Raw genomic sequence first — 21,202 nt, forward strand, 5'->3', positions numbered from 1 at the left:
TAATCAGCTGTCAAGGCGCCTTGTCTCAGTCCATCCCGCAGGTGAAGAAGCTGGATGTGGAGATCATGGGCTGGCATGGTTATGCGTGGTCTGTGGTTGTGAGGCCGGTTGGACGTACTGCCAAATTCTCTGAAACGACATTGGAGGAGATTTATGGTAGAGAAATTAACATTCGATTCTCTGGCAACAGCTCTGGTGGACATTCCTCCAGTCAGCATGCCAATTCTACGCTGACTCAAAACTGCACATTTTCGAGGGCCTTTTATTGTCCCCATTACCTGTGTAATGATCATGCTGTTTAATCATCTTCTTGATATGCCACACCTGTCAGGTGGATGGATTATCTTGGCAAAGGAGAAATGCTCCCTAACAGGGATGTAAACAAACATTTCAGAGAAATACTTTGTGTATATGGAACATTTCTGGGATCTTTTATTTCAGCTCATGAAACATGGGACCAACAATTTACATGTTGTGTTTATATTTTGGTTCAGTAAACATTGTTCATGTGTCTGTAGTACCATAAAGTCTGACGTGCAGGGTTTGTCTCTGGGACAGCTTACTCGAACCTAGTCACCCTCATCTCTTCCAACACAATGGGACTGAAGTGAAGAGGGGGCAGTGGAGAGGGGATGATGGGGGGGCTCATCTGGCTGTCGATGAGTGATGGGCACTACCAGTCTTTCTACAGATTTATTCAATACCTTTACAGGTGATTGAGTCTAAAGGGTTGAGTGTGTGTTTATTCCTGCCTGCCTGTGTGGCTGTAGGCATTCTGATCCTGTCTGCCTGTGTGGCTGTAGGCATTCTGATCCTGTCTGCCTGTGTGGCTGTAGGCATTCTGATCCTGTCTGCCTGTGTGGCTGTAGGCATTCTGATCCTGTCTGCCTGTGTGGCTGTAGGCATTCTGATCCTGTCTGCCTGTGTGGCTGTAGGCATTCTGATCCTGTCTGCCTGTGTGGCTGTAGGCATTCTGATCCTGTGTGGCTGTAGGCATTCTGATCCTGTGTGGCTGTAGGCATTCTGATCCTGTGTGGCTGTAGGCATTCTGATCCTGTGTGGCTGTAGGCATTCTGATCCTGTGTGGCTGTAGGCATTCTGATCCTGTCTGCCTGTGTGGCTGTAGGCATTCTGATCCTGTGTGGCTGTAGGCATTCTGATCCTGTGTACCTCTTTTTTTTTCTCCCTGACTGTCAGCGTCTGATCAATTCCAGAGTGTTTCTAAAATGTCACTTGTCCTTTTCAAACACTAGAATCCATATAGTAGTTAGAGCAGGGGGTTATCTAGAGGTATAATTTTTATTTTAGAAATTTAGCAGACACTCTTATCCAGAGTGACTTTTGTCTTAAAGGGAGACTGCACTACCTGATTTGGCCTCATTTTGAAGATTGCTCATTAAGAAATGCTAGCGGCCATGACTGAAGCCAAACAAGTTTTTGTAGGGATGTGGTTTGATGTGGGTGTGTCATGTTCGCATATCGTACCCGGGCAAGTTCTGTTTGTCCCTCCTGAGTCACCGTGGCAGCAACATAGCTTTTTCTCAAAATAGTCACTTACTTAAAATAGTCCGAATTCATCTTAGATAAATACATTTGGCCTTAGTCACGCAATTTTACATCTAGCTAGTTGTTTGGTATATTATTTCCCAAGTTGTGCATGAAAAACGAGTCAGTGCACTACATACAGTCTATTGAGTCTGACTGCGCGCTCAGGACTGATTCCCAAGAACAATAACAATGTCTACAACTTCCTTATCTGCTGTCAAACTATCGGAAATAACGCAAAAGCTACACGCTGTTTATCAGTGCTCAAAATCACTTGCTAGCTAGGTTCCAACTCCGTTTGTTACTGAAGCTAGCAAGTAGTAGCTAGCAGACACATTGAGCAACCCACAATCAGCATATCAGGTCACTGGGGAGAGGATAGGTCAGTGTTTGGGTGGCGTTTTAGTTTTTTTCAACATTCTCGATATTACCTGTGTCTATCTAGCAGTGTTTCATAGGGAATCATGTTACAAAACAAAGATGCTTGCAAAATAATTTTGTAATATTGACAAGATGCAGTTGGGCTAGGAGTGCGCTGTAATCGTCTCAATTCTCATTTTGCCCAAAAAAGTGGCAGACTCGAGTGATTGACACTATCAAACAAATCAGCAAGTGGCCACTCCATAAAGGGCTTAGGCCCATGGGTTATTTCAACATAACATTAGAGACATGTTGTCTTATGTAAACAAGTCTGAGGCGCTGCGTAATGGGCAGGTCTGTCTCACTGTCTGGAGGTTCTGGGAGCTGTGATTGGATAGAGCACGTGCAGCTGATAGAGCACCATCAACACAGCTGCTTCTCTCGTGTTAGTGAACACTGGGCAAGTGGACATGCTCTTATTAATCCATACCAATTAGTCATGACGAACTCACAAAAATCCGTTTTGGCCTTGGACTGACTATATGACCAAAATGTTTGGACCTACATTTGGACCTACAGTTTCACTAGAATGTATGTTTCTGACTCTTATTGATGGCCCGTTTTTAAAACCAGAGAAGGGACAGTTAACCTTTTAAGATAGCTAGGGGAGACAACCACACAAATAGGTCAGTTGTACTGTCTCATCACAATGACCACATGCTGTGTAGTACACATGTAGCTGTCCAAAACAAAGGATTGGCTTGTTGATTCCTCCCGACTGTTTATTTTGAGACAGAAAATAACATTTGGCAAAAACAAAGTTGCTTCAGTTTCCCGTAACCTTTGTCATCCTGACTCTGAGATCTGCTGGTTTATTTTTGGAGACCCTGCAACACTTCCTGAGCTGCAGGGTTCGATTTAGGTTACGGCTCATCCGTGGACTGCTGTAGTCCACTGGACCATAGGACTCTATAAAGACTCTTTTCATTGGGTCTTGTTTAATGTTAACCTATATATACTGATTAGGAACTTCAAACTAAAATCAAACTTTTTAAAATGAACATTGTGCATTTACTTCCATGATACTAAATGTAATGTGGTATTACTGTTTAATTTGCAGCAAACGTACAACTTGGAGATCACCGGCCTGTTTTATGGGAATGCTGTCTTGTACGATGTTGGCTCCAATCACACGGAGAGGCTGGTGAAGAGGTATGTCCTGAAACAAAGTTTTTGAGCCAGTCGAGACATTATCACCATACCTTAGCCTGTCTTCTGGTGGGGTAACATGTGTGGGAAGAGCTTGGTAAAAGGGTTATGTCCAGGCCAGGCATAAACACACATGCAGCAGCCCTGATGTTTGTTTAGCAGGCAATGGCTGTCTGCTGTTTCCTCAGAAAAAGAGGGACTCATCTCCACACTGTCACATGCATCACTAGTGACTGCTGATTGAGATATGGCTCTTCCTAGTCTGTAGGCTTCCTGTGCTCTGTGAAGAGAGGAGCAAGAGTGAGCCATGCCCTGTTGTCTTGCCATGGCAGTACCTACTGTATGTTAAGGTATGCACATACCAATACGCAAAGCAACTCCTCACACGCGACGGCTTGAAATAACTCACTCGACTTATGACGCGCTCTCTCTCTCAACTCGCTCAGTCATGTGCACACAGATAGGAATATGTATACTCAGGGCCTGTCCTTACTCCACCCCTGTATTCACAAACAGAGCAGTGTTTCGGAGCCCTGAACGTGTACAGTGAAACAGTCCCTTTTAATCAGATCCAGGAGATCCTGCTTAGCTTTGTAAAACGACAGACAATTTCTTTGCTCTCCCCCGCTCCCCCATGTCTATGCCTTGTTCTTCCTGACACTCGCCCCCTCTACCTCTCTGAGCCGCCTCCTCCCCTTTCCCACTGTTCCTCCTGACACACAGCGTATGTCTTCCTGGGGTTTGTGTTAACACCTCAGTCCCTTGAGAGCCCAGTGTCAGCCCAGTGCCTGGCCTGAGGAAGCTATGGGTAGATAAGGGGAAGATGGGGTAGGGGGGGCGTCAGTGTGGACAGCAGGCCTCTTTTGACAAATGTCCCCTCCAGGAGCCACATCCTGGGCTGTGGGGCCCTGCCCTGGCCCCTATTCAGCTTCCTGTGTTTACAGGCCTAGTGGGCTGTGCGGAGCAGTATTAAAGATCCAGATGACATGAAGAACCTTGGTTTGGTCTGAAGGCCATTTAGCTATAGAACACAGTCAGTGTGTAGTCTCAGTTTATTATACTATTTCTGCTTTTTCTGAATTGCTGTAATGTAACAAAGGATGTGGACCCCAGGAAGAGTAGCTTCTGCAACAGTTAATGGGGATCCTTAATAAAATACACACCAAAAAATACTAATGTCCCCCGTTTTCTACCAGGGATATAATTATCAATTCTCTTTTTGAAGTAAGATGTACGACTAAGGAGTATTGTTTAATAACTGTTTCAGTCATCACAAAAGCTGTTGTCAATGTGCGTGTTGTGGTCTGTCTTGGCAGTGTGTCTGATGTGGTCAGCCTGGTGACCAAGATAGAGGTCCCCCAACATCTGCACATGTTGGAGATGTTCCCTTCCTTCGCCGAGGATGAGGACTGTGAGACGGTCCCTCCCATCAGGTACCTGTTCAGATGATGTCATCAAAAGGGGACAAGCCTGAGAGGCCCTAACAGAGCCACACTCCTAACCACCTCATAGTTATCTGCTCAGATCACTAAAGAAAGGACCTCCATTGAATTATATTGGTAAATTAAAACAAGCTCCATTTTGATGTTGATATGTATGTAATATGTTGTCTCGCACCTAGGCCACAGGTCATGTTCTTTCTGGGGCAAATACATGAATTTCTAGAAGCTGCATTGTTGTGATAAACAATAGCTTTCCGCTTCTATTATTTTAATCATGTTGTAATCATAAAGAATGCTGTTTAATTTGTATTTGATTAAATTATTCACCTCTGTATCTGTTGTAATCACCTGTGATTTGTGATCAAGCTCTGTGTGTGTTGGGTTCCACACTGGTTTCCGGCCGGCCTGTCTTTGTGAGTCACAGAGATCACCCCTGCTCCATCTACCCCTTAGAACTATCACCATGTGAAAGACAGAGGCTTCGAAGGAAATGGAGCACAGAGCCATAGGCCTCCCGAGTGGCTTGGTGGTCTCAGGCAGTTCTAGCTGTGCCACTAGAGATTCTGGGTTCGAGTCCAGGCTCCGTCACAGCCGGCTGCGACCGGGAGACCCATGGGGCGGAGCATAATTGTCCCAGCATCGTCCGGGTTAGGGGAGGGTTTAGCTGGCAGGGATGTCCTTGTCCCATCGTGCACTAGTGACTCCTGTTGCGGGCCGGGCGCAGTGCACGCTGATACACAAGGTGTACAGTGTTTCCTCCGACACATTGGTGAGGCTGGCTTCCAGGTTAAGTGGGCAAGAATAAGTGCTGCTTGGTTGGGTTGTGTTTTTGAGGACGCATGGCTCTCGACCTTCGCTGAGTCCGTACGGAAGTTGTAGCGGTGAGAAAAGACTGTAACTACCAATTGGATACCACAAAATTGGGGTGAAAAAGGAGTAAAAATAATCTCTCGCCAGTCAAATTACCAACCCCCAACACACACACACACCCCTCCCCTCCCAGGGGGACCCAGGCCAGGAGCTCTGTCTTCAGCCTTCCCTGTGTCCTTAGAGGTAAAGATATGTGTCCTGCTCGCTCTCCCTCTGAGATCACTCTCTCTGTGGAGACCTACCTAACCTCATCCACATTCTAATCTCTTTAACATCCAGCCCTCAGCTGGATCTGAAGATCTATTCTGAAATACACTGCTTTGCTCTATAGGTCTATGTTGAGGGATATGATTTGGTTTTGTTGATTAGGTGACTGATCAAGAAAAAATAAATGCTCAGTGCGTCCTCTGATGCTTTAATTGTGTTTGTTAGTTTGATGTGTTCATGTTGTTAATCAAATATATTTGAAGTGTATATGCAGATACATTGAACACTGAATATGGCTGTGTTTTTACAACATGGCTGCACATTTACACAGCTACTCCTTTAACATCTAAGCATCATGTGACACCTCTTATAGACCAGTTGTGTCCGATAACAATGAGCCATCACAATGGACCACTGGAAAGCCCATTTTCACTTTCCCAGCAACACCCACCCTGCTGTTTGTATTCAAATAGGCAGGTATTCAAAGGCAACATTTTTGACTGCCATGATGTTGGTCAGTTGACAGGTCTTTTAAATAATGAACTAAAGAGTGTTAATGCCATAGGTAATGACATCTTGCCAAGAACTATCTGAAAGCTGAATCTAAACTAAAACATGCATTATTTCATTAGTTATTTATGAATAAAACCTTCAAGTTAATTATTACAGTCCCCCAAAAATATTTTCATTAGACAAACATTTTTATTGTAACAATTTCAACATTATTTCAACATAAAGCACATATAAAAAAAATTAAATAACATTATGTAAATCTGTGGTAAGAATCCGTAGTTTTGACATCACTCCAATCAGACGTACCCGATGATGTCATTGCATATGATAGGTTGTCGGCTGCCTGTCTTCATGAGAGCAGTGAACTGGTAGAAGTCTGTTCCCAGTTGGTGCAGGCCTGTGTGGGACTGGTGAAAGAACGGTTTGCGTGGCTGGAAGCCCACGGGGCAGGACATGCGTTTGGGGGCCACCGCGGCCCTACTGGCCCTGGTGCTGTCTGCTGGTCTGGCCCTCATCTCCACGCTCTTAGACATCCCTGCCAGCTTCCTCCTCATGTTGACCAGGAGGTCCTTTGCCAGGCGCCGGCCTGCATGGGGCTTGAGTTCTGCTGGCTCAGGACACTCTGGCAGGTCCATCCAGTTCTTAATGAGGTCAGCGAAGCTGTTGTCCCCCAGCACCAGGGGCTGTCTGTTCCTGCTGCGGCTCAGCAGTGACGTGGTCCAGTCTTCTGGGTCGCTGCTCGCCTCAAATGACGTCCAGCGCTCCAGACAAGCGTCAGAAGTGGATTTGGGCCGGATCCGGCCGGCGGGACCCACTCCCCGGTTGGTGCGGAGGCAGGCGGAGTTAGACACGCGTACGTTCCTGGTCCTCCTGAGCACCACATCCTCGTCCTGCCAGGATGCCTCAGAGTAGCCTGAGTCAAACTCCAGACTCTTGTCACTGCTGGGGGAGCCCTGCATTAGCCGCTTCTTCCCTTCCTGCTCCTCCTCCTCCATTGGGCTGGCCAGGCAGCAAGCTGAGTCGTAAGTGCTGGCCTCAGAGATGGGCCTACGGAGGCGTGACAGGCGCTCCCGCTGCTGGGCCCTCTGCTGGCAGGCACGGGTCATGGCATAGGACCGGCCAGAGGGATCGCTGAGCGGTCGGCTCATGTGCTTCAGGTCCTGCAGGGACCTCATGTACTGCATCTGGTCCACCAGACAGTCTTCAGAGTCCTGCAGACACAACGAGAGAGACAGGGAGATAACGGGTTAGAAACTGACAGTCTCCTCCGTTTATGTTTTGAGAACATAATAAAATATATAACAGAGTATGTTACACACTTTTACAGACACATTCATTTTCAATGAATGTTAAAGTTAGTCCAACCCACCATCCTACTTTGTATTAGAAATATGTCCATACACCAACTCCTGGTCCAGAAGCTAAAACAGTTTCATGCGCATCTACCCAGCACTGCACCAAGATTATAACCAGCTGAGATCACCCTCTGCAGCCGTACCTCCACCTCATTCCACCCAAACCTCAGAACAGCTTTATGGAGAGGTTTCTCAACCGAGTGCTCCTGAGTTGATTAGAACATGGCTTGTGGGAACAGGATGTACAGGGAAACGCTCTCTGCCCCTTTAAGTCAGAGAGGAAGTTGGACAGCCTAGAGACTGATGAATCTTAGAGGAGCTTAGAAGTGCACATCCTGTGGTACACACTAGAATTACAGGATTCCTTGGGGATTGGCCCATATTGTCTAGCAGGAAATGACATCACTGTTGTGGGATTAGACAATGGGAGTGAGAAAACCCATGTATGATTCATTTAAAAGGCATCACCAAATCATCTCAAGTCTGAATGCCACTTTTATAAATCATGTTAGTTTTGGTCATTTTGCCGGTACATCACTGACCGTAAAGGTTGAAAGTCTTACAAAAAGTCAATATGAAAAATCAATGGCATTTCCTAAGATCACCTCAAGATTAAGGTCTAATAGCATTCAGTAACATTCCAACAGCATCCTCAGGATGTCTTAATGACTAGGGGCTATATTCAATCGGTATCGCTGCGTTAGTGTGATTGTAATTTAAAGGCAATGTTCCCTCGTTGGTGGAGACTGCATTCACGGTAAACGCTGCATACGCTTTCCATTTTCTATCACTTCAGCGGTACAGATTGAATAGATCCCTAAGAATGACTTTGAATCCAGCTTGTCACATCAAGGTTAAAAGGTGACATGGCAACACTTTAAAATCAATCCACTTCACTTAGGTATTGTAGCTAACAGAACAAAGCCTACTGTATACAAGGGACTTTTCATGTGTAAAAAAAAAAAAAAAAAACTTTCCCTGTGCAACAAAGAACGTGTTCCTCAGCTGCAGAATGATGTCATTTGATACACTCTCCCTTGTTAGACAGCTCCAAGGTTTTTCCATGTTTTTTTAGCACGCTTGTTAAGCAGACAGACTCCAACAATGTGTGTTAAATCCCAACCCTCAGCTGTCTCAGGCCAGTGTGCAGTCTACAGGTACAGTGAGGAGACCAGGCCTGCAGAAATGACCCACTGGGCACAGACGTAATTTCATTGTCTAGTTGTGATTTACAATAGGTTGAGTTGTCATACTAACGTGAAATCAACAGAAAATGTGACCACGTCATTGCATTTAGATTAAAAGTCGGGTATAAAAAAAGTTATGTTGATAAACTTTTTTCAAATTCAAACAGTATTCCATGTTCCTTCAACGTCATCACATTGCTTCCATGTCATTTCAACAAGAAAATGCAATGTTAATTCAACCGGTTTTTGCCCACTGGGGATGCCCTGATGTTTTCACAGCTGTAGAAGAAAGCTCTGTTTGACAGAGTGAGGCAGGGCCACAGGGGGGTTCAAACCCTGAAAGGTCATCCATGTGCAGAGTCCTTCACAATAGCTGGAGGTCCGACTCACCCAGCTCAACACATAGCCAACTGTATGAGTAGCTTTAGTGAGATCAAAATAGTACCCTAAAATCAGTCTGTGAACACTCCAGCCTTCCAAAACCTTTCATTACTGTGGTGTTGTTAAACAATGGTAGAGAGCACCCGTCATTGGTTGAGCTAAGAGATGACGCTTCAAGGCCAAGCTATGGCCATATCTGTGCTACAGGAAACACCCCGAAGGAAGAACACCGAGCAAAACACAGATGTCGGAGGGAGGCATGTATAGTTGACAATTACATTTGTATGTCATTATTTATCGTTGACTGTTCATCAAAAACACATTAATAGCGCATTATTGAATAGCCATATTGCATGTAACCAGCTAAAATATATTCTGATTTCCAGATATGTGCAACTGCATCTGACAGAAATATATAAAGAATTAAGCGACAAACAAGACTATTTAATTTCTAAAACAAAAGTTTGTTTAAAAAAAAAGGACATGCCTTCAAAATAAAATGGAACAATTGTAAGAGCTCCCATTTATCAAACGAATTGTAGTATATAGTTAACCATTGTAGTCAGCTTCTATGCATTGTTCTCTGCTGCCCTGACTGTCACCGGAGGGTCGGAAAGTTAAAAGCAAGTTTACCACAACATTGGGCTGCTCACCGTAATAAACTCCCCGTGCGCACTGTTCTGTACAACGGTTAGAAATGCATGGGCACTTCAGTACCAGCATGTTTCTCCAACTCATATCACACCACATAAAATAACATATCACATTTTTTGTTGTTGTTGCAAATGTTACAAAATAAACTTACCATTGCTCTTATCGTGTCTGTCTGAATTCCAAATTGATTACTTTATCCTGCAAAAAAGAGAAGGGTTCAGTCAGCATACAAAATATGGATCTCACGTGGTTCATAATTCGGCGTTTTTGTAGTTAATGTAGTTAATTTCTCTATACCAGGCTACTTACATTGGTCAATAATTGACTCCTCTAATAGAACAATTAATCCAAAACGGTTCACAACTTCCTCAGTAGGTCCGATGTCCACTCAACGCACCTCAGACAGAAGAGTGCATGTGATGTGGCTGGCAGTTTATTTTGTGAGCGCAGTCTCTTCCCCCGCAGCCAGTCAACGGCGCGCATCACAGAACCAGCCAATAGCAACGCGCCTGAAACACGACCCCAGACCTAAACACCGTGTCAATACATCACACTTCTCCCTCACCTGAGAATATATAATTTATTATCTGCGGAATTAAAACAATTACCAGGGCTACACTGTTGATATCTTAGTCATGTGTCAATCATGGTGGAGAATTTGTCTCACACTAGGCAATACAGGGCGCGCTTCCAAAACTCGGGCCCTTCCAACTGTAGGCAACGCGATTTAAAACAATCCACAGCCTTAAAAAAAAAAGAAGCTAATGATCCTCTGTGGCCAAATCATGCTTTCTGGTGTAGCCTATTTTGAGTGATTGTATTTATTTCTGTATAAACAGGAGTACGCTAATTAGGCAATATATTTTTGGCAATTTAATTTACTTTAGGGGAAGTTTAGGCTTATGGACACGCCGCCTATGTGGCAGAAACACAACCGTTTTCGTCTGATTGTCAAACAATAATTTAACAAAGGCGCTTCTGTAGGCTACCCGCGCACATTCTTCACTTACAAAATAATTTCAGCATACGAACTCCAACAGTGCACTGTGCACCCGCAATTTAATAGATGGAAAGAGACATCTGTTATAAAACACCTACGTGTATTCTAATGATATTCTACGATTGTCATTAGACCTACACTTATAGCTTGAATTGATGCATCCACTGTTGTCCACGCGCGCCTTGGTCTCCGCCACTCATCTCCGCGCACCTCGGTCTAAAGCTAAATCCAACAATTTCTTTAGGTACATGATAATAGTAGTGGCCTATTGTAGTGGCAAAGCATCAACCAAAATATATAGTATAGGTGTACATCTGTGAATTGTGATGATTAGGATATATTCGTTATAAACCCTCCTTGATTGTGTGCGTCTGTGTGGCAGCACGTGCCACAGTGTACAAAGAGTGTTCTGATGTGTGGCAGGGGGGTCAGAAAGAAGATTGATAGGCTGTCTACTTGCTACTAAATAGACAGTGCTTAATTTGAGCCGGATCCTGTACCTCTAAGTTTTGGACTGTTTTGTTATGGAACCTATTTGACCGGATCCGGTACCTCTCCTTGCATGAAAAAATAATGTACACTTTTTGCAAATGAAAAATTATAATAAAAGCGATCAAAGTTCATTCGAGTTGCCTCTTAGTTAATTCTCCCGCCCCCGTAAATAAACGTAATGTGAAAAAAAATAAGATTTTCAGACCGGGCCTACTATTCAAAGAGTTCATTTTGGTTGGTCTCTACCTGTTTGAGATCAACACGTGGTCCTGGTTGTGTGAGAAGCGCGCCAGTGCTTCTTGAATGAGATCTCCCCCCCTCTCTACTCTGATAGACATGAGCCTGCAACTCTCATCTGTTCAGCGTTGCACTTCATTTATTTCCTTATAGAATCATAGCCACGCGAAGGGTTCTGAACTAACTTCAGCACCTATGATACATTAAAATACATTTCCAAATGTTATATAATTACTGCTGTCTTCAGAAATAAATTAAATAATTCCTAATAGCCTACTACACCACGAGAAAGACGATAATTTAGCGACCTCGGATTCTGTTTGCCAGTGTCAAAGTAGACTGCCATTTCGAACATTTGTACGGTATTAAAAAATACGTCTCCAGTTAAGTAAAATGACGTAGAATTGCCTGAAATGCTTTTATAAAAGGCCAACATTTTCCCCACGAGTGCAACTTTTATAAGGTACTTTACTGCTCTGTCTGGAAAGCAAATTACTATTGATGTAAAGAGATGACAATGAAACAACTCCAGTCTGTCTTTTTAGTTATCAACATTGTTAACTTAATTGAGCGAACAGTAGCCTATCTTATTGGTACCCCGCAGAGAACATCCGCCATATCCCCGGTGAGTGCGCATATTCATTGTCTGTATCATAGGGTCAGTGCCACTTTCGTTTGTTTTTGGACAATAATTTCCTTAGCCAGGTTAGATGGACGTCATATTGTATTTGTGACTCCCCTTTTCGTAGGCCGATTATATAGATCAGATAACATCGTTTTTATTGATCTCGTTGTCAGTGACATCAGAGGAGGCTACTCTGAAATTTCTGTAGTAGGCATATTTTTTTGTTTAAAAAAATGCGTGCGCCCACTTGTGTGTCCTTCACCGGTAAGAAATTAAATATACTTTCACCCCTGCCAATATAAAATGTTTAGTTTAGCATGATGCTTTTTTGAAGAACCTACCTATTTTATGCATCAATTGTATTTCACTATAGAGGAGTAATTAGAAATCCCCTTATTTCTAACATAGTGAAATGTCTCACCTGGTGAGTTGGTGCGATTCTACATGTGAAGTGCATAGAGACACATGAACACCACCTTGTGGATTTATCTGGTAGTCTATGGAACTGCACACAGCATGAACCCTCAAACTACTCACATCACCTTTCCACTCTCTGAATTACCTGAGTGAATGATTGCCTTGGCTGTTAGGGGGAGTCTATTGTTGTGCCAATGACTACAACATTCATGGTATTCTTGACTAATAGGCTGTTTTACAATTCAAATGCTGGAGCTGGACTGTTACATTGTCCCCCAATCACTTTTTTAGAAAGAGCAAGACTGTACATGTCCTCCTGTAGGCTACATTCACTCACCATCACTATCTGTATAGATAGCTCCCTACTTTAGGCAGATCATATACATAGCTGCACATTTGAATGTACAAGCCCCCCCCCCCCCACCCCCCCCCTGTCAGTTTCTCAGGTATAGGATTAGTGTATGTATATGGGGATGAAGTGTTGTTTTGACGGTCGGTACAGTGCAATTTACATTTATGTACAATAGGCTGTGCAATTTGTACCTTGGTGTGCTACTTACCTTTAAGACCCCAATAAAATGTTATTAGCTGTTAAATGACATTTTTACAGTGGAATATGTAGAAAAGTATATTACCCTAAAGACAGGCCAGGAGGATGGAAACTGACTTTAATTAAATTAAAACTTTATTTAAATTAAACAATAGTAGGACATTTAAACCATTTTAATATTTACCAAAAGACTATCATTGTTAATTTCTGTGCCATTATTGTGATCTATATTTTACCACTTGATCAGTCATGGGAATAGTATGGGAGTAGAAATAGCCCTAATTCACACTATGGAGAAAGCAAGTCTCTACAAGTAACAGATATCAAGGCACAAACATACTGCAAAAGACATGGGTTGAAACAGAAAAAACAGAAAGAAAAACAAATAATGTTAGGAAAGCACATGTATATTAAATATTGTTTAAAAATCTTTTATCTTCAAAATTGATACTTTTTTCTTAACTTTTTGTTATTATTTTCTAAAGGAATGTTACATTGTTTGTGAGAATTACAGAAATACAGCTATGATCATCTATGGACAGTCATGCAGAACGATAAGCAATATTATACAGCGAAGAATGTTGGCATCACGGTTGGGGTCAATTTTATTTAAATTCCAGTCAATTCAGGAAGTACATTGAAATTCCAATTCTCTTCACTGGTTTTCAATGAAGAAAATTAGAAATTGGAATTTGGTTTCCATTCTGAATTGAATGGAATTTAAATGAAATTGATCCCAAACCTTGTTGGCATTATGTAAACAATATCCCCCAAAAAATTCCTCACAATTTGTTTTCTCTCCATGCTTGTTTCCCTGTAGAAAAATAAGCTTAATGCAATTTAAAGTTTCATAAAATGCAGACATCTGTTAAAGTAAAGTGAATGCATTTCTAACCTCTGATAGTAGTTATAAACAATAAAGATACAAGCGAAAAATTATACATCTGAGATCAAATTTAGACTTGCCAGATATCACTAATAAAAGAGACACCTATCAAATGAAATATCTAACATACAAAGAAAATAAACAAAAACACAACCGGGAGAGGAGGACATGACGGTTGAGAATCAGTGATTGTTGGAATAATTCTGCAAGGCTTTTTCCCCCAACATCTCAGTCTGTTATGTTTGTTTCCATGTAGAAAAGTGCCAGTACAGTGTGTCTGTGATGGAGGTGTGTCTGCCCACTCTCTCTCTCTTTCCTCCAGGCAGCAGGCTCTCTGGGCTGTACCCCTGGAGGACATAGGTAGGAAAAGTCAGCTACCCCAGACATATGGCTGAGCAGATGTAAATTAAAGATGAGATGTGCAGTTTGTGTATTTTTACAGGTAAGACATGCATGGGTTTTTAAAATGTGTCACATCTATGCAGTAGTGCCAAGTCAATCTAACCACCAGAAAACAAATCACAGCTCATGTATGCCTGGATTTGAACCTTTATTTAAAGCTTTTTCATAAAACTGTCCCCTTTTATTTTTTGTCAGATGGTCCGGGACCATCTTCAGACAATTGCATTCTCTATCCTTAAAATACAGGATAAAATCTTGCTATGTCACAAAATTGTGCAGAACAGTGCTAGTTAATTACCATACTGACTATTAAATCATTTTAACATGGCCATTTAGTGACCAAAAGAGACATCACTAACATTGGATTAGCTGTTTGGTTTTCCATAATCTTTGTGCTCACCTTAACTCCTCCTCTGGCCCGCCTCCTCTGGCCCTGCCTCTAAAAGAGACCACAGTCCTTCAGGTTGTTCTTAATGATGACGTCGGTGACGGCGTCAAAGACAAACTGGACGTTCTTGGTGTCGGTGGCACAGGTGAAGTGGGTATAGATCTCCTTGGTGTCCTTCTTCTTGTTCAAGTCCTCAAACTTGGTCTGGATGTAACTGGCTGCCTCATCATATTTGTTGGCTCCTGAGTAGCGAGAGGTTAAAATGGTAAACAAAAAAACAAGCATTATAACATGTGATGTGTGGCTGGACTGTAAGGATTGATTCCTTGATAAACTACTATTAATCAATTATAAGTTGACATCTCTTGGATATCGTCACTGGCAAGCTCAATATCCAAATCAAATTGTATTTGTCAAATGCGTAGAATACAACAGGTGTAGTAGACCTTACCGTGAAATTCTTACTTACAAGCCCTTAACTCTACTTCTTGAACTGCATTGTTGGTTAAGAAAATATTTACTAAATAAACAAAATAAAAAAATAAAATAAAAAGTTACATAATACAATAACAAAAACGAGACTATATACAGGGGGTACCGGTACCAAGTCAATGTGCAGGGTTACAGGTTAGTCGGGGGGGTGTCAATGTAAATTGTCCGGGTGGCCATTTGATTAATTGTTCACCAGTCTTATGGCTTATGGGTAGAAGCTGTTAATGAGCCTTTTGGATCTAGACTTGGCACTCCGGTACCGTTTGCTATGCGATAGCAGAGAGAACAGTCTATGACTTGGGTGACTGGAGTCTTTGATAATTTTTTGGGTGCTTCCTCTGACACCGCCTAGAAGTCCTGGATGGCAGGAAGCTTGGCTCCAGTAATGTACTGGGCTGTACGCACTACCCTCTGTGCCGCCCTATGGCCGGATGCCGAGCATTTGCCATACCAGGCGGTGATGCAACTGGCCAGGATGCTCTCGATGGTACAGCTGTAAAATCTTTTGGGGATCTGGGGACCCGTGTCAAATCATTTCAGTCTCCTGAGGGGGCAAAGGCGTTATCATGACCCTCTTCACAACTTTCTTGGTGTGTTTGGAGCATGATAGTTTGTTGGTGATGTGGACACCAAGGACCTTGAAACTCTCGACTCGCTCCACTACAGACCCATCAATGTTAATGGCCCTGCTTTTCCTGTATTCCACAATCATCGCCTTTGTCTTGCTCACGTTGAGGGAGAGGTTGTTGTCCTGGCACCACACTGCCAAGTCTCTGACCTCCTCCCTATAATCTGTCTCATCACTGTCGGTGATCAGGCCTACCACTATAGTGACAGCAGCAAACTTAATGATGGTGTTGGAGTCGTTGCGTGGCCACGCAGTTGTGGTGGAACAAGGAGTACAGGAGGGGACTAAGCATGGACCCCTGAGGGGTCCCCGTATTGAGGATCAGCTTGGCAGATGTTTTATTGGTTACCCTTACCACCTGGAGTGGCCAGTTAGGAAGTCCAGGATCCAGTTGCAGAGGTAGGTGTTTAGTCCCAGGGTCCTTAGCTTAGTGATGAGCTTTTTGGGCACTATGGTGTTGAACGCTGAGCTGTAGTCAATGAACAGCATTCTCACATAGGGGTTTGTTTTGTCCAAGTGAGAAAGGGCAGTGTGGGGTACAGTTGATATTGTGTCTTCTGTGGATCTGTTGGGGTAGTATGCAAATTGAGTGGGTCTAGGGTTTCTGGGATGAGGGTGTTGATGTGAGCCATGACCAGCCTTTCAAAGCACTTCATGGCTACCGGCGTTAGTGCTACGGGTCGGTAGTCATTTAGGCAGGTTACCTTCGCTTTCGTGGGCACAGGGATTATGGTGGTCTGCTTGAAACATGTAGGTATTACAGACTCGGTCAGGGATAGGTTGAAAATGTCAGTGAAGACACTTGGCAGTTGGTCAGCGCATGCTCTGAGTACACGTCCTGGTAATCCATCTGACCCCGCGGCTTTGTGAATGTTGACCTGTTTAAAAGGTCTCGCTCACAACAGCTACAGCGAGCGTGATCACACAGTCGTCCGGAACAGCTGGTGCTCTCATGCATGCTTCAGTGTAGCTTGCCTCGAAGCGAGCATTAAATGCTTTTAGCCCCTATGCTAGACTTGCGTCACTGGACAGCTCGTGGCTGGGTTTCCCTTTGTAGTCCGTAATAGTTTTCAAGCCCTGCCACATCTGACGAGCGTCAGAGCCGGTGTATTAGGATTCAATCTTAGTCCTGTATTGATGCTTTGCCTGTTTGATGGTTCATCTGAGGGCATAGCAGGATTTCTTATAAATGTCCGGATTAGTGTCCAGCTCCTTGAAAGCAGCAGCTCTATCCTTTAGCTCAGTGCGGATGTTGCCTGTAATCCATGACTTCTGGTTGGGATATGTACGTACGATCCCTGTGGGGACAACGTCGTCAATGCACTTATTGATGAAGCCGGTGACTGAGGTGGTATACTCCTCAATGCCATTGGCTGAATCCCGGAACATATTCCAGTCTGTGCTAGCAAATAAAGCCCTGTTGCGTAGCATCTGCGTCATCTGACCACTTACGTATTGAGTTACTGGTACTTCCTGCTTTAGTTTTTGCTTGTAAGCAGGAATCAGGAGGATATAATTATGGTCAGATTTTCCACATGGAGGGCGAGGGAGAGATTTTGTATGCATCTCTGTGTGTGGAGTAAAAGTGGTCTAGAGTTTTTTTCTCCCTCTGGTTGAACATGTGACATGCTGGTAGAAATGAGGTAAAAGGGATTTAAGTTTTCCTGCATTAAAGTCCCCGGCCACTAGGAGTGCCGCTTCTGGAGGAGCATTTTCATGTTTGCTTATGGCCTTATACAGCTCGCTGAGTGCGGTCTTAGTGCCAGCATCGATTTGTGGTGGTAAATAGACGGCTACGACTAAGATAGATGAAAACTCTCTTGGTAGATAGTGTGGTCTACAGCTTATCATGAGGTACTCTACCTCAGGCAAGTAATACCTTGAGACTTCCTTAATATTAGACATCACGCACCAGCTGTTATTGACAAATAGACACACACCACCACCCCTCGTCCTACCGGACGTAGCAGTTCTGTCCTGCTGATGCACGGGAAAACCCAGCCAACTGTATATTATCCGTGTCGTATTTCAGCCATGAAACATAAAATATTACAGTTTTTAAATGTCCCATCGGTAGGATAGTCTCGAACGGAGCTCATCCAGTTTATTCTCCAGGGATTGCAAGTTTGCCAATAGAACGGATGGTAGAGACGGGTTACACACTCACTGACGAATTCTCACAAGGCACCCCATACTCTGCCCCCAATATTATGTCACTGTTTCAATTTGCTGCTGCTAGAGCTACTACTGCTGCTGAAATAACTACAGCATCAACAATCACAACTACACTATTTCTCTGTCAGACTGCACTTCAACCTGCTGTACGTTACAGTCCTACAGACACATTGGAAAGCTTCTCTACCTGTGTACTCGGGGTAGCAGATAGCCAGGGGGCTGCGTGTAATCTTCTCCTCAAACAGATCCTTCTTGTTGAGGAAGAGGATGATGGAGGTCTCTGTGAACCACTTGTTGTTGCAGATGGAGTCAAACAGCTTCATGCTCTCATGCATCCGGTTCTGGTAGACAGACAGATGGGGAGAAATACTGGGTCACGTACAATTGTTCACAGTTGAAGTCGGAAGTTTACATACACCTTAGCCAAATACATTTAAGTGTTTCACAACTCGACATTAAATCCTAGTAAAAGTTCCCTGTCTTAGGTCAGTTAGGATCACCACTTTATTTTAAGAATGTGAAATGTTAGAATAATAGTAGAGAGAATGATTAATTTCAGCTTTTATTTCTATCATCACATTCCCAGTGGGTCAGAAGTTTACATACACTCAATTAGTATTTGGTAGCATTTCCTTTAAATAGTTTAACTTGGGTCAAACGTTTCGGGTAGCCTTCCACAAGCTTCCCACAATAAGTTGGGTGAATTTTGTCCCATTTATCCTGACAGAGCTGGTGTAACTGAGTCAGGTTTGTAGGCCTCCTTGCTCGCACATGCTTTTTCAGTTCTGCCCACAAATTTTCTATCGGATTAAGGCCAGGGCTTTGTGATGGCCACTCCAATACCTTGACTTTGTTGTCCTTAAGCCATTTTGCCACAACTTTGGAAGTACGCTTGGGGTCATTGTCCATTTGGAAGACCCATTTGCGACCAAGTTTTAACTTCCTGACTGATGTTTTGAGATGTTGCTTCAATATATCCACATCCTTTTCTTCACTCATGATGCCATCTATTTTGTGAAGTGCACCAGTCCTTCCTGCAGCAATGCACCCCCACAACATATTCTGCCACCCCCTGTGCTTCACGGTTGGGATGGTGTTCTTCAGCTTGCAAGCCTCCCCCTTTTTCGCACCAAAGTACGTTAATCTCTAAGAGACAGAATGCGTCTCCTTCCTGAGTGGTATGACGGCTGCGTGGTCCCATGGTGTTTATATCTGCATACTATTGTTTGTACAGATGAACATGGTACCTTCAGGCGTTTGGAAATTGCTCCCAAAGATGAACCAGACTTGTGGAGGTCTAGAATTTGTTTTCTGAGGTCTTGGCTGATTTATTTTGATTTCCCCATAATGTCAAGCAAAGAGGCACTGAGTTTGAAGGTAGGCCTTGAAATACATCCACAGGTACACCTCCAATTGACACAAATTATGTAAATTAATCTATCAGAAGCTTCTAAAGCCATGACATAATTTTCTGGAATTTTCCAAGCTGTTTAAAGGCACAGTCAATTCAGTGTATGTAAACTTCTGACCCACTGGAATTGTGATACAGTGAATTATAAGTAAAATAATCTGTCTGTAAACAATTGTTGGAACAATTACTTGTGTCATGCACAAAGGAGATGTTCTAACCGACTTGCCAAAATTAGTTTGTTAACAAGAAATTTGTGGAGTGGTTGAAAAACTAGTTTTAATGTCTCCAACCTAAGTGTATGTAAACTTCCGACTTCAACTGTATATATACACTAGATGACTGATAAGGAACGTTGTGTTGAAGCCACTGTGCCTCCATCTTGGCACTCCCCCACAATAGTAAAACAAATATTTAGGAAGCTATAGAAAGCATTTACATAACCTTTTGACACATGTATTCTATTACAGACACCTTAACACATACTTTTAATGTATATTATGTGATCTAAACATACAAATAAAAACATCTATAGCATTTTCCTTAAAGTATTTTGATTACAAATATTTACTGTCCACACTACAACAATAAAATACCTAAATCTTGTAATTTTGTCCTTGAAACATTTAATTGAAATACTGTAGAATTCCATTCATTCCTATGGAGGACTGCTCCTACTGGGGAGTGCCAATATGGCCGACGGGTGGCTTCAAAGCCTCTCAATGGCCAATATATAGAATCAGCAAGGGTTTATTTAATTGATAATGCATGAAAAGCTGGTGTTTTGGAGGAAATATTGGCACAGGTGTTGTTAGTCGAGGGCCAGCAAACCGTGCCAATATATCCTCCAAGGGCATTATCACTTTTATACAACAGGTTACCAACATATTCAAATAATGATTTACATATTATCATTAAAAACATTCATTTGATTATTTTATTCATCCTATTTCATCCTTCCACAATATATAGTCCTAACACAAATCTAGGGTTGATACCCAAGCCGGCTGGTCGTTTGTTCTATCGGTTTGGTTGCCAGAGACGCGACCCCAGTCGTTCAGTCTTTTTGTTCTGTATCTATGGACCCAGTCGTCCGTTCTAAATGTTCCATTGCCATACCGGCTAGCAACGTTCTTATCTCTTGCTTGCTAGCTAGCCAACTAAAGCTAGCATACAGTCACGTCAAACAGTGCCCCAGAATAACAACAGTAGCATTTGCATTTGTTTAAGCTGTTTTCTAGTGACATTTATTTGGATACATCTATAACAATGAGCTAATGAGGTGTGATTTCACCTGGCATAGAAAATCTGCTCTCTCAACAGGACACTGTTGTTCAGAGGAGCTAGCCAACAATACAGCTAACACAATTACTTCAATCTGAAGCTGGAAAGACTAGCCGCACTAAGTTTCGTTTGACCTTTTTTCAATTTACATTTCTTTGTATATATTCATAAAAATGATGCCAGCTGATTAATGATTTAGACTGGCATGCCTGTCTGTCTGTCTGTCTCGTCCCAACTCCCGACACATTCATTACTATGGGACAGCTGGAGATCAAATTTGAATACTGAAACAATGTTGCAAATGTCGGAGAAACAGACAGCAAGGTTTATACAAATCTCTGCTGTTGAAAACTAAATGTTAGTCTAAAATAAATGTGAGCTAATGTCTAGATGTTTTTTATAGTGGATGTCAAGTTTATAAATTGCCTGGCTGGACTGATGAGACAGTGGTTTGCGCAGTTAGATGGAACAGAGTAAATAGGCATTTTAACGTCA

The 21,202-nt window shown here is 42.9% G+C and overlaps 3 protein-coding genes across 5 annotated transcripts in view; 1 reads left to right on the plus strand and 2 right to left on the minus strand.

Annotated features, from left to right (window-relative positions):
- Positions 1 to 5,845, plus strand: part of uba7 (ubiquitin-like modifier activating enzyme 7) — a 74,536-nt gene extending 68,691 nt beyond the window's left edge. For both annotated transcript variants that reach the window (XM_036950741.2, XM_090206299.1), the window contains exons 23-24: positions 3,026 to 3,117; positions 4,431 to 5,845. In XM_036950741.2, the coding sequence (XP_036806636.2) occupies positions 3,026 to 3,117; positions 4,431 to 4,563 (225 nt within the window). In that variant the 3' untranslated portion in view covers positions 4,564 to 5,845. The remainder of the gene's footprint in view (positions 1 to 3,025; positions 3,118 to 4,430) is intronic.
- A 470-nt stretch (positions 5,846 to 6,315) lies between these two features.
- On the minus strand, positions 6,316 to 10,428 carry LOC110494678 (PAK4-inhibitor inka2). The gene is made up of 3 exons (XM_021569963.3): positions 10,033 to 10,428; positions 9,875 to 9,921; positions 6,316 to 7,357 (listed from the first exon to the last, which is right to left on the minus strand). The coding sequence occupies exons 2-3, from the start codon at positions 9,875 to 9,877 to the stop codon at positions 6,443 to 6,445; spliced, it is 918 nt and encodes a 305-aa protein (XP_021425638.1). The 5' UTR covers positions 9,878 to 9,921; positions 10,033 to 10,428; the 3' UTR covers positions 6,316 to 6,442.
- A 2,733-nt stretch (positions 10,429 to 13,161) lies between these two features.
- Positions 13,162 to 21,202, minus strand: part of LOC110494677 (G protein subunit alpha i2b) — a 110,699-nt gene continuing 102,658 nt past the window's right edge. For both annotated transcript variants that reach the window (XM_090206301.1, XM_036950744.2), the window contains 3 exons: positions 18,203 to 18,356; positions 14,733 to 14,962; positions 13,162 to 14,277 (listed from right to left, as the gene is read on the minus strand). In XM_090206301.1, the coding sequence (XP_090062427.1) occupies positions 14,772 to 14,962; positions 18,203 to 18,356 (345 nt within the window). In that variant the 3' untranslated portion in view covers positions 13,162 to 14,277; positions 14,733 to 14,771. The remainder of the gene's footprint in view (positions 14,278 to 14,732; positions 14,963 to 18,202; positions 18,357 to 21,202) is intronic.

This window comes from Oncorhynchus mykiss, chromosome 17, assembly GCF_057628025.1.
Source record: "Oncorhynchus mykiss isolate SJ-2025 chromosome 17, ASM5762802v1, whole genome shotgun sequence".
In the NCBI taxonomy this organism is placed as follows: domain Eukaryota; kingdom Metazoa; phylum Chordata; class Actinopteri; order Salmoniformes; family Salmonidae; genus Oncorhynchus; species Oncorhynchus mykiss.